The sequence below is a fragment of the Anolis carolinensis genome, chromosome 1, assembly GCF_035594765.1.
Source record: "Anolis carolinensis isolate JA03-04 chromosome 1, rAnoCar3.1.pri, whole genome shotgun sequence".
Lineage (NCBI taxonomy): Eukaryota > Metazoa > Chordata > Lepidosauria > Squamata > Dactyloidae > Anolis > Anolis carolinensis.
The window spans coordinates 139,796,013-139,812,314 of record NC_085841.1 but is presented as its reverse complement, the minus strand read 5'-3'; the positions used below and the strand labels follow the sequence as shown (position 1 = coordinate 139,812,314).

General features: G+C 38.9%; 1 protein-coding gene across 1 annotated transcript in view; it reads right to left on the bottom strand.

The window, feature by feature from the left end:
• Positions 1-14,893, bottom strand: part of tinag (tubulointerstitial nephritis antigen) — a 53,118-nt gene extending 38,225 nt beyond the window's left edge. The window contains exons 1-4 of the mRNA XM_003226070.4: positions 14,343-14,893; positions 8,794-8,857; positions 4,821-4,910; positions 2,156-2,270 (exon numbers count right to left, since the gene is read on the bottom strand). Of these exons, the coding sequence (XP_003226118.1) occupies positions 2,156-2,270; positions 4,821-4,910; positions 8,794-8,857; positions 14,343-14,718 (645 nt within the window). The 5' untranslated portion in view covers positions 14,719-14,893. The remainder of the gene's footprint in view (positions 1-2,155; positions 2,271-4,820; positions 4,911-8,793; positions 8,858-14,342) is intronic.
• Positions 14,894-16,302: the final 1,409 nt, after the last annotated feature.

Genomic DNA, 16,302 nt, shown 5'->3' with positions numbered 1-16,302 from the left:
AGTTGTAATTCATAGCATTGATCTACTGTAGTTAAAGTGATATTAAACTGCATGAATTCTACAGTGTAGATCTACCTAAAGAGATAGCTTATGTACAGAGGCGGTTCAACCACTAGGCCAACTAGGCAGTTACCTGTGGCACCATCTTGGGGGCGCCATCGAGGCAACTCCTGTCTCCTGCGGCCTGCCTCCGCAAGGTATTGAACTGCTTTTTCTGTTGATTTGTTGTAAAACATGATGTTTTAGTGCTTAATTTGTAAAATCTTAATGTAATTTGATATTTAATAGGCTTTTCCTTAATCCCTCCTTATTATCAAACATTTTCGCTTATCTAACACTTTTATTTTTCAGTGATTGGTTTGGGGGGGCACCAAAATTCTGTTTGTCTACACTTGAAAAATACCTAGGGCCAGCTCTGCTTATGTACCTTAAATAAGTAGGGCTAGCCATACACTTAAGCAGTCACTGTTGGCAGCAGGGTGCAGAAACAGAAAGCTGTATGCAACATTTTCCTCCTTAATTAGCCTGTTGCACTGAGGAGCTGTGAAAGAGGTTGCTTTATTCTCACAACTGAAGTAAAGTCCCATCTAAGGTAAAGGTAAAGGTTTCCCCTGACATTAAATCCAGTCATGTCTGACTCTGGGGGTTGGTGCTCATCTCCATTTCTAAGCCGAAGAGCCGGCGTTGTTCGTAGACACTTCCAAGGTCATGTGGCCAGCATGACTGCATGGAGCGCAAGGTCCCATCTACACAGTCCTAAAACACAGGCTGGGGAACAGATTAGCCTGAGGCATTCAGATGACATTTCAGGCTAATCCAGTTAAACCTAGAATAAACTGAATTTTCTAAATAAAATCCAGGTTTTAAAACTACCTTAAAAGATCTGGACCTTCAGGGAAGAGCATCTAGCCTAGCCACTGCCCCCAATGCAAAATCCAGGAGTTTGGTCCAGCTGTGTGTCCTAAATCCCGAGAGGAACCAGGATTTTGAATGCCAGTTCCGCTCAGGATTTTGGCCTGTCTGAAAGAACCCTTAGAGAATTAGCTGGTGTCGGATTCTGTCTGTGTGAGAAGGCCATCCCATTCCTCGCTTCAAGCTACCAAATGTTTTGTTCCAACCCTGGAAATGCATGTTATAGGAGGTGTAAAGAGACAGGTCTCATTTCCTCATAATGAAATGATATATCCACCAAGGAGCAAGGTGGAGAGAAACGTCTCTGTCTCATAAAGTGCTCTCAGGTCATGTCACACGAAATCATTATGGTACTATGAATGCATTTACACTCTAGAATTAATGCCATTGGATATCACTTTGACTGCCATGGCTCGATGCTATGGGATTGTGGAAGTTGTTGCTTTACAAGGTCTGTAGCCTTCTCTGCCAAAGAATGCTAGTGCCTCACCAAACTGCAACTTTTATGAATCTAAAGTGTTGAGTAATCCAAGTAGTGCCGAATTGCATTAATTCAGCAATGTAGATGCCCTGCATGATTTAACTAGGCAATATTTAATGGCAATATTTTTTGGAAGCCTGGGGATTTGTAGTTCAATCAGTAGCACTAGAGAAGCTCTCCAGCAGAGAATTCTTAAATGCACATCCTAGGATTTCATAGGATGGAATCATGACAGTTAGAGTGGAATCATAGTGATATTACTGTGTAGTGCAAAAGAGCCTTGGAAGTATTACATTCTGGCATAAAATTACAACCAAATAGGCATAGGATTACAACCAAATTCATGTTAATGTGATAGATGCAAAGCAAAAATATCAAATTTCTTTTTAGATGTGATTGGATACCAGTGCAATCTTATCCACAGGGGACACGCTAGAGCAGCTATTCTCTGCAAACTATTTATGGACTATAGCTTGCTTCTACAGCTTGGTGAACACATAAGTTTTTTAAAGGATTACTTCATCACAAAAAAAATTGAAAACACAATATTCAGCTGAGTAAACCTCAACCCTCAGAGGAACATTTTATTTTGATCAGAAAGACTTCTGTTGCCACCTGCTCAGCCAACTATACCAAATGATTGACACTTGCTTTGGAAGCTGTACATAGGATGAGAGAAAAACCTATTATCTGTATAGCTAGAGGACTGTAAGAAGAAGCTGTGTTGATGCTTGTTTACTGAACTTGAAAAAAGAGACCTACCGTGACTGGTTTCATGTCCAACAGGGCAGCAGGTGGAGGAAATGTGCCAAGGCGAGAATTATAGCCTTCTTTCAAGTTCATCCCCCAAAACTGGCTGTAGTTATGAGCTTTCCATCTGCCTCGTAAATATAAAATAATAGTGCATCAGTAACACATATCGTGCTGCTCTGCTTTAAACTTGTTTCCATCCAAATAGGCCAATTAAGTTTTAAGGCTTAGAAGTTTTTATCAGATTTTACTTCATAGGGGCAGTTTCTAAATGCATATCCATACAGATGTTTTGCTGTGTTTTATTGAGATTTTTGTCAGCATAAATTATAATCCTTCGGCCATGGTAGCTGAAGGATTCCAGGAGTGAATGTAAAGGTTTTGTTGTGTAGTTATTTCTACCCTTGTGCATGAAATGAGCTTAAAGGAGATGAGCCAATGACCATGTTAACTAGGGTAGTAATATATAGCCATCAAGATGGTTTGTTGCAATTTTGATGTCATGTGTAAAAGGAGTATAAATGAGTTGAGGAGAAAGAGAAATCCAAGAACCAGCATAGTATTGTGGTTTCAACATTGGGCTATGACTGGACACCAAGGTACAAACTTCATATGGCTACCTTGCGCAAGTCACTCTCTTTCAACCTCAGAGGAAAGCACAAGCAAATCCTCTCTGAACAAGTCTTGCTAAGAATTTTCCTTGATAGGTTTGCTTTAGGGTCATCATAAGTCAGAAATGACTTGAAGACACACAAGAAATAAACAAGACAAATTTATTTATTTACAGTTGGCCTTAATAATACACAAGGAATCTGTTCCAGGACCCTTTGCATAAACCAGTTTTCATGTATAGTGTGTGTGTGTGGGGGGGGGGGGGGGGGGAGGGGAGGGTGATCTGAAATGAACAGTGTCTTGAGCTTTCCAACTGACCTATACCCATAGAATTGCTCCAGAGGATTTAGCGATACCTAGGTAAGTGTCTTCTCTAGAGCTCCAATCTACACTGTCATATAATGCAGTTTGGAACTGAATTATATAGTCAGTGTGACTCAGGCTTCCAATGCCATTTTATGGTCAACATCTGTTGGAACATCTGGCAAAACTCCCATCAGATGTTGACCCTAGAATTGTGCTGGAAGCTTGGAGAAGACACTTGTCTTGGCATCCCCAGGTTCTTTAGTTCTTTATGGCTCTTTATAAATGAAACGACATTCAACAACCTTGTGTAATAAGTGGAACTGATTGATTGATTGATTGATTGATCGATCGATTGGCCTAATAATTCTCCTTTCTGCCAGGAAAGGATCCAAGGCAACTAAACAAAGCCTCCTTTTGATGTGTTTCATTAGACACTTACAAGTCTCTGGAATAGAGCTATGGAAAAGGTAAATTTCTATCTTTCTTGAAGAAATGGAAACTGATATATGAACTCTTTCACCTAATAAATATAGTATAGTCTAGTCTAGTCTAGTATAGTCATGAAGCGTATAAAGATTGGGCATCCCTTATCTAGAATCTGAAATATTCCAAAAATCTCCTTTGGGCCATTGTATACAATGAATATGAAAAATACTGTAAATAAATTTTGTGTTTAGAGCTGGATCCAATCTCTAAGATACCTTATGATGTACATGTATGCTGATAGTTTTTAAAAAAACAACTTAAATCCAAACCACTTTTAGTCCCAAGCATTTTATAGAAGGAATATTTGGCCTGTACTTCTCAAAATATGATTTCTGATTGTATACATATGACTGACTCAGAGACTGGATGGTATGTAGATGATATGTGGAACCACAAGTATGTGCCATAAATAAACCAACCATACTCTCATATGGCTACCTTCTTTTCATGGCACCATAGTTCCATGATTTATCATGTTCCAGATTGCCCAGCCTATATGAGTGACAGATTTGACACAGTGGGGATCCATGGCTTTTAATAACACAGCTTTAATAAGGCAATACTTACTTTGTACATTGTTTTGTATGTTGTCATCAGTAAGTTTGTATCAAAGTTTATATTTATATTAACTGAAGCAGACTGAAATATGTCTAATTTGGAAGTGAGGCATATCCATTAGTTATTTTAAATGTGTTGATATCTACTGTTAATAGTGGGATGTAAGCCTATTAGAGAAATGCTGTGTTATCAGAGTAGCTTGTGGAAATTGCAAGTAACACTATTTTCTTTCCCATGGGCATAATTAACAGGAAGAAAAAGGCAATGCTTGGTAAAATATTTGACAAATAATACTTTCCAACATTATGGATATGATGGCTAGATTACTACCTGATGGAATATGAGTTTTATGTGAGCTAGATAAGAAATCATTAAAGCATTTATTTTCCCAGCTCTAAACTAATACTTTCGATCTTGAAAAAAGGAAGCTCAAAGGATTATATCTTGGCATCTATGAGCTGTCAGGCTTCTTTTTAAAATCAAAGGTGAAATATTTCACAAGTTTATTCTAAGCATGAAAAGGATTTTTAAAATGCTCAGAGAAGGCGCAATGGTTTTTTTTTTTAAAGGTATATCCCCATGTAAGAGTTGGTGATATAACAAGATTTCCCAAGATTTTTCATGCAAAGAGACAAAAACACAGCTGAGGTTATTTTCTCTCCCAATAAAGGAGGAACATTTTGCCCATTAATACTGAAAACCAGAGGGTTCTTACCCATAATTTCCATCATTGATTTGCTTGATTAAGCTGGGTCGCACCAGGCATATTTCGGATGAACATTTCCAATGGCTGTTTACACATTTGCTGAAATTGGAACAGAACAAAAAAAATACATGGGAAAGCAATAGAGATTATAATTACAAATGATGTGTGGAGTAGGGCTTGCTCCACAAAAGATGTGCTTATTATTGTGACGTCAGTGCTGCAGAACAATTGGACTTTCCTTCCTTTGTATCTCTTTGTTTATCCTTGCTTTGTGGCTCATCGACAAAATTCAAGGCATTTTGAGCCACTTGCCTTTCCCACAAATAACAAACATTTATCATCTCCACACCCTTTCCCTTCCTTCTCTATGTCTCTACTTTTCGTTAGCTTTCTCTGCTTCTGCCCATATTGCTTATCTGTCTGTGGGCTTGTCTACACTGATGAATGAATGAATGAATGAAAGAAAGAAAGAAAGAAAGAAAGAAAGAAAGAAAGAAAGAAAGAAAGAAAGAAAGAAAGAAAGAAAACAGCTTGGCAGTGCATTTTCTTATTCTGCAATGAACCTGCGGTGACCCTGTTAAGGTTACACATATCACAAATGCCAGGCTCGCTCAACACTACAAATTAATTGAATTTGATGCTACTTTAACTGCCATGGCTCAATGCTATAGAATCTTGGGCTTTGTAGTTTGGTGAGGCACCAGCATACTTTGGCAGAAAGGATAACTATCTTGTAAAACTACAACTTCCATGATTTTATAGCACTGAGCTATGGCAGTTAAAGGAGGGTCAAACTACATTAATTCTACAGTGGATATTCACCATAGTGAGACTAACTTGTGCCCCCAATGGCACAGCAAAGGGAAGCTACTTGGAGTCCTGCCACATGCCAAAAAAATCCAGATATTTTTGGAAACTGTGCAGCAAAAAACAAGGTTTTAAAAAAAGCCAGATTAAAGCCCAAAGAATTACATTGCAAGTGAATAACCAAGAGTACCGTCTCTCGGAATTGCAGCGCCTAAAAGGTGAGAATTTTTTAGTCTGTGTAAACAAGACCTGTCTACCTCATTTTGAAGATTTATGTTTACATATTTTCTTTTCAAAGGAGTATTTGGAGGGACACATATTTGATAGTGTAAGATTATCTGGAATACATTCACAACATTGACCATAGCAGAGGGAAGCAGAATTCTCTGCACATTTGATATGTGTACATTGCTCTTTATGCAGATTTCCAGTATATTAAATCTTGGTGGGGGAGATGACCTGAGCCTTTTTGTCAATGAATGCTTCAGTGTGAGATGCAAAACATGTCAGGCATGTGGGCAGTATAAGAAATGCAGATAAGAAGAAATCCAGAAAAAGAAAAAGAAAAGAAAAAGGGGCAAAACCGCTTTACTACTGTAATAAATGAAATGAAGATCTCTGAATCCCCCTTAGACCAGCCACTTCATCACATTAATGAAGGGAACTATTTAGCAGAGTAGAGCAGAGTGGAGCTCTGTTTTGAAAATGAAATGGATGATTTCCCTATCTTTATCACAATTTAAATTGATCAATGCTACTCCGCATACTTTGAGTTTATTTTCCATCACGCTACAGAGATTTGGCCCAGCCCATAATCGCCCCCCCCCCCATGTTCTTTGTTGTAAAAAATAACTTCCTCTCTTTGAAATTCCAGCTTCCCTACTAAACACAAGATCACATGTCAGCTGTTACATGTCTTCAATTCTAGAAGCAAGGGAGCAGGGTGGGAGAGAAAGAGGGTTTATGGACCTTTGGAAACTGCAATTCCCAAGACCATCTCATGGAGACATGGCATGGTGCCCATACCTAAAATACGCAAAGAATGCTCTATCCTACACTTGAAGCCAAACTAATGTGATGAGGAGAGAGGCTTCCCGGATTATAAGTGTAGCACTCCATGGAATTTAGTAAATGTGATGGAGTGGCAGAGCTTCTTAAACTTCTTAAACTTTTCCATTCAGGACTCCTTTAGGCCTGAGTAATTTTCCTTTTTATGAAGTACAACTGAAGCATCTTCTGCAGAGTCAACTATAAACACTGCATAGCAGATTTGTGTAAATATCTATAACAGCCACTAGATAACATGCAGAAAATATTTACTGTTGCCAAATTTTTGGAACCCTAACATTGAACCAAGGGGACCCCTTTTGGGGTCAGAACCCACTGTTTAAGAAATAGTGCCCTAGACTGCATATGAGAAAAGAAAAACCTGTAAACTAGAGGTGTCCCCAAATCCAACTTTATTTTTTACCAGAGCCTCCCTGGTAACCCATACAACCCTCTCATTTCTCCCAGGGAGGGCAAAGAGTGGCACACAATAGGACAACTGCTTCACTTATTTCACTCATGAAGCAGCTTTTTTTATACATTCCACTCATGAAATGTTGAAATCCAATTTACAGCTTCAGTTAAAAATTTCAAAACTCTGCAATGGAAATCATTTTGTTTAGCTTAAATCTGTTGCATTTGGTAAATGTAATGATAGCTTTTGATTCTCAAAATGAAGTCAAAAGTTATTATGTTTTCCAAACAGCCCATAATACTTAACGGAAAACTAAATACTCATGTTAATTTGAGCAGAATTTCCTCGGTTTACTGTGCCTTGAAGCTGTAATAAAGTCCTCATGAATAATAAGGATATTATCCCACAGGTGGGAGAGAAGCAAGGGAAAGCGTTTTGAAGAGTGGGGACTTGTCTAACCCCAGCAAAATTCATATTTGGGGATAGCTAGCCATCCCCCATCATTTCCTCATCTTCTTTCCACTTCCCCCCACTTCTCACCAATTTCACACACAGGCAAGATGTTATCCCATAGGCAGTGTGTAAAAATGGAGAAAAAACTGGGGGAAACTTACCTGGGATAAGGCCGTTAGTGTTGGTTGAGATGGATCTTGCAGTTTGGCCTGGCAAAGCACTTTTGGTTTGGGTTTGATTTTTTTAAATGAATCGAGTCTTTATCATTGTGTTCCCATTAGAATTGCTAATGAAACCGCCTCCCCCCCCCCCCCCACACACACACATGTGCAAGGAAGACATTTTGGAAAAAGCAAGTTATACTATATCCTCACAGGGCTAGTGCAAGATATTAGAAGGCAAATGGGAACTGGAAGATATCCAAGAATTCAACGGGATCTTTGAGTGCATATATACACCCACCCACACACACACACACTCAGTCAGGATTGTCCATACTTCCAATTTCTATGTATGGCTGTGAAGGCTGATTCATAAAGAAAGCTGATAGGAAGAGAATTAATTCATTTGAAATATATAGAGACATACTATAGATTACTCCAATTATGTTGTTCTAATTTCTGAAGTGGTTTAATATTTAAGCTTCTTTGGTTCAATGTAGGATAAAAACAGGATATTAAACACACAAACAATAAATCAACCAAAGTCAAACCAACTAGAGATCATGGCAACACAGTGGTACAGACACAAATATGTTGGTACCATTTTGTACTCATTCAGATTGGTAAATTTTCTTAAGGGTCAACTCAAGTTGCTATGAGTTCAGAAGGATCACATGATGTAACAACATTTGAAAGCTTTTCTGTTCTTGGTTTGAAAGTGTTATTCCTGTTTAATTGTGTGGTACTTACTTTGAAAGTGGTTGTTATCCTCCAGAAACTTTGTTTTCGTGGCTGCCACAAACTAAGTTGAATTGGTTGAGACTCAAGATATTCATTGAAAACTATAGCAAAATGTGCTCTATCATGCTCCACAAACACATTTTTTTACAGTTTAATAAACCTTTTCCATGTTTTTATGACAGAACCAATTAGGAAATGACATTTATAACCCAGGAACAAAACTCTTGTTGCTGTACCCTTATGCTCTTTTTATGCTGGCCTATAATCATAATAAAGATTTTTGATTTCTTGTTAAATATTATTATCATATCACCCTTTTAATAGATATCCTGCTTGTTTTTTATTTCCAGACTATTACCAGGAGTTGCAGTTGTCTTTAAATATTGCTCCTTCTCCATGATGCTGTTCATCTGTGAAGCAACCTGTCAACAGAATGTAAAAAGGAGATAATAATTTGCTTGCTACAAGGGAGGTAATTGAGTTTTAACTTTTGCACACTAAATTTCTTCTATACTTCATGCCAAATAAAATGCTCAATTTTCTGCATCAGTAAACATAATCATTAAATGAGTCATTCCCATAAATGTCTGGAAAGACTTCCAGAATGTGTCCCCACAGTGGTCATTTTAAGTACTGTTGACAAGTCAGTCAGTATTCATATTTCTACAAAAATTTGATGATACAATATTTTCCTTCCTCTGAAAATTTTATATTATGTACTTCCTATAAATAAAGCATGCATATATCTGCGTGAAATGAGAGCCAACACGGTGCACTTGTTTGAGTACTGGATTATAAAACTAGGCTTCAAATCCCTGCGCCACCATGGAAACCCACTGGATGTCCTTGGGCAAGTTATAGTCTCTCAGTTGAGTGATATTCCAGGCTTTAGTGAGACTAAGGCTAGATCTACACAGCCATCTAATGCAGTTTGTGAATGCAAGTTTTGAATCCCCACTCAGTTACCTGGTGATCTTGGGTAAGACAGCCTCAGAGGAAGGCAATGAAAAGACCCCTCTGAACAAATATTACCAAGAAAAATGTGTGATACATACATACGTAGGTTCACCTTATGTTTCCTTCAAGTTTGAAATGACATGCATTGATGGAGGATGAACTTTGCATAATTCTAACCACAGAAATGCCTTATAGCCATGAGAAGTTACATTAAGGGACATAAAAACATTAAAATAATTGTCATAATTTAAAATACTATGATGTGAGTTAGAACAGAACGGAATAGAACATTTTTATTTTGGTCAATGACCAGCGTTAAACGAATCAGTAGAATGTGCATAAAATGTACATTTAGGCATTAAAATATAACTTTTAAAAGGTGAGTTTAAAAACAGTGCTAAGTATGAGACTTAAAACAATATTAAAAGCTTGTATGTTTAAATAACAATGTTAGCAATGATAAAAGCTAAAACGAAAGCTAAGATAAAATCATAAAACCTTTTGAGACTGCACGCACAAGATATTGATGATGAACAGGAGAAAAGAATAGAGAGCGAGGGGTATGGACACACAGGGAACACAAGTGGGATGTGAGTCCCCTTGTTGAGAGAATGGGGGATGTAAATAAAATAGAATAGAATAAAATGAAATGAAATATTCTGAACTATCTCTTTGAACTGCACACAAAGAAATGTACGGAGTTCAAGAAAGTGTACAGAAGCATGCTCTAAAGTCAATGCGGGAAAACAATTACTTTAAGACAAATGCATTAAAAAGTGCAGACACTGAGAAAATATATATCAACATCTATATGAGTATCCACGTCGGGGGGAAATGTGCCACCCTGCTTATTGGGTAGCTGTGGTTGTGAGGTAGGAGTGCAGCATCGCAGGTGCCCTGGCCCTGAAGAGCTGTCTTCTTCCCAGTGCCACCCAAGGCCTGGGGGATTTAATCCTAGCTAGGCAGGAAGCACCAGCCAATGGATTCAAACTAGGGGTTGAATTAGTGGCTGACTGGTCAGGTGATCAAATATATAAGCAGTGAAAGGCCAGGGTCTCAAGAAGGATGCCCTGAGCTTCATCCCACCCTTCCTCCCCATATTTGTGTTACATCATGTACATGTTAAACTTTTTGCCACAATTGCTTCATGCATCCAGGATTGGGTAACTGATAGTTCTGAGGCATTGGTACCAGATGGGGGGCTCTGCTGTGGGACTTGGGGTGTGTGGTGTTTAGTGGCATTGCCCAGCTAGAGGCAGATGTACTACAGCCCCTGATTTACTATAAGCCCACGCTGGGAATCTGAACAGCTGGTGTTATTCATGTATCTTTCAACAGCCGTTAGATTAGTACTTGCTAGACTATGGAAACAGAAAATAACAGGAGGATTGGATAAAGGAAGGTTGGATAGAGGATGATTGGAAGAAGAAGATTGGATAAAGAAAGTATGGGATATAATGAACATGGATCATTTAACTTTTTAACTATTTTTTACTATCAGCAACACAGAATAATCCGAAAAGAAAGACGGACTGGACGCCAGTAAAAGACTGGATGAAAAACAAAAAACTTAGAATACTGATATAACACCTACTAACAGAAAGTGAAGAATTAATCATAGAAGTTGTGATAAGTAAAGAATGCTGATAATGTTATACAAACAGATAAGACACCATCATAGAGAAGAATGGAAGTCAAGAAATGACCCCATCTCTCCCATCCCTTTTTTCCCTAATCTGCCCCCCCAAACCCTACCTACCCAGTCCTCACACCCTTGCCTTCCCCTTCACCCCCTTCTTTTCCCCCATCTTACCTTCCCCTCTTTCCCACAGTCCACTAAAAGTGGCTTTTATTATTTGTTTTTTGGAACCTTAATTAAAAAATCATTTAAAAAAAAGATTGGTCTGTGAAGAGCATAGCAGACCTTGTTCCTGTTCATGCAAAAACCAGATCTTTTTCATACTACACAGTTATAACTTAGTTCTGTGACTCCATGTTCACTGTCATAGCAACATTTATAGGATTCTGTGAACTGAAGTTAGGGAGGCATTAGAGTTCTCTGGAAGAGAGTCCTAAATGCCTCTCCCCAAATTGCAAACCTCAGAATTTCAGAAAGCCACAGTATTTTTTCAATTACAACATTGTTTAAAAATTAAATCAGGAGCAGCTGGTATATTTGCAATCAATTTCACCTTTTTATTGTTGTTTTACAGACCATTACAAGAAAAGTAATTGATTAACTATATGAAGCTGCCTAATACCAGGATAGGAGCCCCAGTGGCGAAGTGTGTTAAAGCGCTGAGCTGCTGAACTTGCAGGCCGAAAGGTCCCAGGTTCAAATCCTGGGAGCGGCTTGAGCGCCTGCTGTTAGCTCCAGCTCCTGCCAACCTAGCAGTTCGAAAACATGCCAATGTGAGTAGATCAATAGGTACCACTCCGGCGGGAAAGTAACGGCACTCCATGCAGTCATGCCGGCCACATGACCTCGGAGGTGTCTACAGACAACGCCAGTTCTTCAGCTTAGAAATGGAGATGCGCACCAACCCCCAGAGTCAGACATGACTGGACTTAACATCAGGGGAAACCTTTACCTTTACCTAATACCAGGATACCACCCGTAGAATAAAGAGCATGGAATTTTATTTTATTTTATTTTATTTTATTTTGGAAAAAGAACTTAGTTCATTTAGTTAACCATCAAGAAGATCAAAAATTGAATCATATTATGTTAACAATAATGATGGAAATTTGCAGCTTATCACGTTGGTCATAGATTTTGAAAAAAACCATAGGCAATCTTTAAAGATTGTCTGCTCCTAACAAAACCTTGCTAATCTGCACACCAATGTTCCTATTCATTGCAAATCCTTCCAGAATTGCAAAGGAGAGATAATTTCTCTACTAAGTTTTAAATGACTCGTTATTTCTTATTAGAGATAAGAAGGCCAATAGAAAAAAATAAATAAGGAGCTAAAACTTGGTTTCATTGTGCCAAACACATCACAATGGGTCTTGTTAGAAAATAGAAAGCAATTTCGCCTACATTAATCCAGTGCATTATTTTAAAGTCTTATTTCCAGCTCCAGCAGAATATATTCCTCATCCTTCTTTTAGCATGCTGTGTGCACCCTGCTCCACCCTAAAATCTGCTCTGAATTATTGGGTGACACCCCCCCCCCCAGAATTAAAGGGAGGTGAATGGCTGTCAGAGCTAAAACCCTGGAGGCACCAGATCCCATCTGAATTTGGATGCTGAGAGGGGACAGGCATTGCTAATATTTGGATGGGAGACCAGCAAAGAATACCAGGTGCTGTAGGCTATATTTCCAGTGATACCCATGGCAAACCACCTCTGAGTATTCTTGGCTTAAGAAAATTCTATGAAATGTATCAAGTCATAATAATAATAATAAGAAGAAGAAGAAGAAGAAGAAGAAGAAGAAGAAGCTGATGAAACCATTGATCATATCCTCAGCTGCTGTAAGAAAATCGCACAGACAGACTACAAACAGAGGCACAACTATGTGGCCCAAATGATCCATTGGAACTTATGCCTCAAGTACCACCTCCCAGCAGAAAAGAACTGGTGGGATCACAAACCAGCAAAGGTCGTGGAAAATGAACACGCAAAGATACTGTGGGACTTCCGAATCCAGACTGACAAAGTTCTGGAACACAACACACCAGACATCACAGTTGTGAAAAAGAACAAGGTTTGGATAATTGATGTTGCCATCCCAGGTGACAGTCGCATTGATGAAAAACAACAGGAAAAACTCAGCCGCTATCAGGACCTCAAGATTGAACTTCAAAGACTCTGGCAGAAACCAGTGCAGGTGGTCCCGGTGGTGATGGGCACACTGGGTGCCGTCCCAAAAGATCTCAGTCGGTATTTGGGAACAATAGACATTGACAAAATCACGATCTGCCAACTGCAAAAGGCCACCCTACTGCACGCATCATCTGAAAATACATCACACAGTCCTAGACACTTGGGAAGTGTTCGACTTGTGATTTTGTGATATGAAATCCAGCATATCTATCTTGTTTGCTGTGTCATACAACGTCGTTGTGTCAATAATAATATATTTATATTCCACCACCTCTCCCCAAGCGGACTTGGAGTGGCTTACAACAGAATATATATATATATATATATATATATATATATATATATATATATATATATATATATACACACACACACACACACACACACACACACACACACATATATACACATACACAAATAAACACATGACAATCAGGAAAATTAAATCAACAGAGGGAAAACAAATCAAATACATAGACAATAAATGGCAGTAGACAAGAATAAACTCACAGATGTTACTCATAAATGTACAAAACTAAATGACAATAAAGCTATGTATCATCAAAAGGCTACTTGAAAGCACACACAAACACAGCACTGCATAGGACAGAAGGGGGAAGGAACAAAAGTCTTCTTATACCAATGGACAGAAGCCTTCCGTTTTTGTCTTCTTCTTTTTTGTACATTCACAATTCGGACTACAGCCAGACCTCACATTTGCAGATTTAACTTTTGAAGATTTGATTATTCATGGATTTGATTAATGTTTTATTTCTAGGAATTGCTAAGTCCCCCAGTGGGATTCTGTGGTCAACTTTTTCCAGAAGCTAACCATAAAGTCTAACTGGAGGATTTCGATATTCTTAAATAAGTGTTGACTCAAAGTTAAAAATATACCTGTTTTTTTACTTATATTTGTTCTCCCTTTAAGGAAATCTTGCCCTGTAATCCCCATGAAAGTTGAGGACCTACTGTACTTGTATTTCCAAAAGCCAATTCCTTCTAGGTTTCTTTATCTTACCTAGTTTTTAAAATAAGTTATAATATTGAACCAACTGCAGTCAGGAAAAGATATGAGTTACATGTCCATGAAGTCAGTTCATCTGTTTATTACTCACCCACTTGCAGTGATGGAGGTGTTCTTATGTTTTCGGGAGTTGGGGGCTGAGGAGACTGCTGGTGGCAGACAGTCCAGAAATCAGGGCAGCAGTCGATAGAGCCAACAGGGTCTGAAGAACAGAAACTGTCACAGTAGCAGGTGGCATTTCTGGCAAAGTAGGGAACTGTGCAGCCATCGTCTCTGCCTGGACAACAGCCACGTAATCCGCAGTAACTTCTCCTGTGCAGAGCTCTTTTGACTTTGCCTTTTCTAGAATAATCCCCACTTGCAGAATAGTCTTTTAGTCGAAACACATTTTGAGAGGCGACAAGTTCTTCCATGCAAAATAAGATTGCAAAGCAACATGAGATCAAACTGTGGGTATTGAGCCACATCTTTGAAATTCCAAATAGATTTTTTAAAACCTTTGCTGGAGGTTACTGATTCACAAAGAAGGGCTCTTTTGAAAAATGTTTGCCTGTTGAACATTTGTGTCAAAAGCCTTCATGCCTCAGCAAGATGTCTGAATAGAAACCAGAAATCTAACGTTCTGGGTGAAGTGGAAAACAGTTGTACTTTAACCAGGAGTCAGAGATACTATAAAACGTCTTGTTTACACAAGTCTGGGCTGGTGGAACTTAAAGTATCACGTGAATATGAGCACTAAAATGAACACACAGGTTTTGAGATCCTTGGAGCTGAACAGATGCCCCATGAACAGAGCTATAAAATATATTTCTTGGGGGAAAACCAAGAAATGGCCCACAACCACCACAAATAAAAGGTTTTTGACTTTTTATGGGTCTAGCTCTGGCAAGATCTGTATTGGGCTTGGTTTCAGTGAATGTCAGCATATCCTAAAGCACATGATAAAAGGGGAAATTAAACCACACTGCTTTGTTAGAAGACACACTGTGTGCATGTATATGCATATATGCCTTCATCTGTTGACTTATCGTGACCCCATACATTTCAGAAGCATTCCTCTGAAATATAGGTTGTGATTTTCATCATCAGTTTCCCATCCAAGTACTAACAAGGACTGATTCTTCTTAGCTTCCAAGATCAGACAGGATATAGTGCTTTTAGGTTATCTGTGACTCAAATGAATGATTCAATCCATTACGATGAAAATTTGGAAGTGTGGAATGCAGCTGCTTGACTGTTTGTGTGGATTTTGTTGGTAATTTGGTCAGTTGCTTCCGACTCTTCATAACCTCATGGACCAGCCCATGCCAGAGCTCCCTGTTGGCCATAGCCACCCCCAGTCACTTCAAGGATACCATCCAATCCATCTTGCCCTTGGTCGGCCACTCTTCCTTTTTTCTCCCATTTTCCCCAGCATCATTCTCTTCTCCAAGCTTTCCTGTCTTTCTCAGTAACGATAAGGCTGACCTTCCTCCGGCCTCAGAGGAAAGTGGGGGTGAGGGAGAGGGCTCATTAGAGAGAAATGCTCGTTTGGAATTAAGATCAAGATTAAGTCATAGTGTGAGAATTGAGAACAGGAGGGGAGATACGAGGGTGCACAAGAATGTGTTTATGTTTTCTCAAGTAGGTTAAAAGGAATGCAATTGGGGAAAACTTTCATTCAGGGCAACTTCATGTATGGGAAAGAAGCTGCAGCCAAGAAGCCGTGTTTGGGCCGTTCATGTATTCAAGCCGTGTTTGGATTTCTTTTGATGTCTTTGTATTCAAGCTCCTTTGGACTACTGTATGCTTTTGGTTTTTACTTATTATAGAAGACTGCTTGGACTATATTGTAAGATCACATTTGCCAGTGATCTTTGCTTAGTGCTATTACTACTTATTGCTTTTGCTACCTTTCTTCAATAAACAGAAAAGACTTAAGCCTGTTGTGGTGGAGTTTGTGTGCTAGAGCAGGTGATTCAGTCCTGGGGTGCGACACAATAAGAGTTTCAACAGGGCTATTGTCCCCACATAGCAGGATACTTAACCCATCATCAGCCATCGTCTCCTCC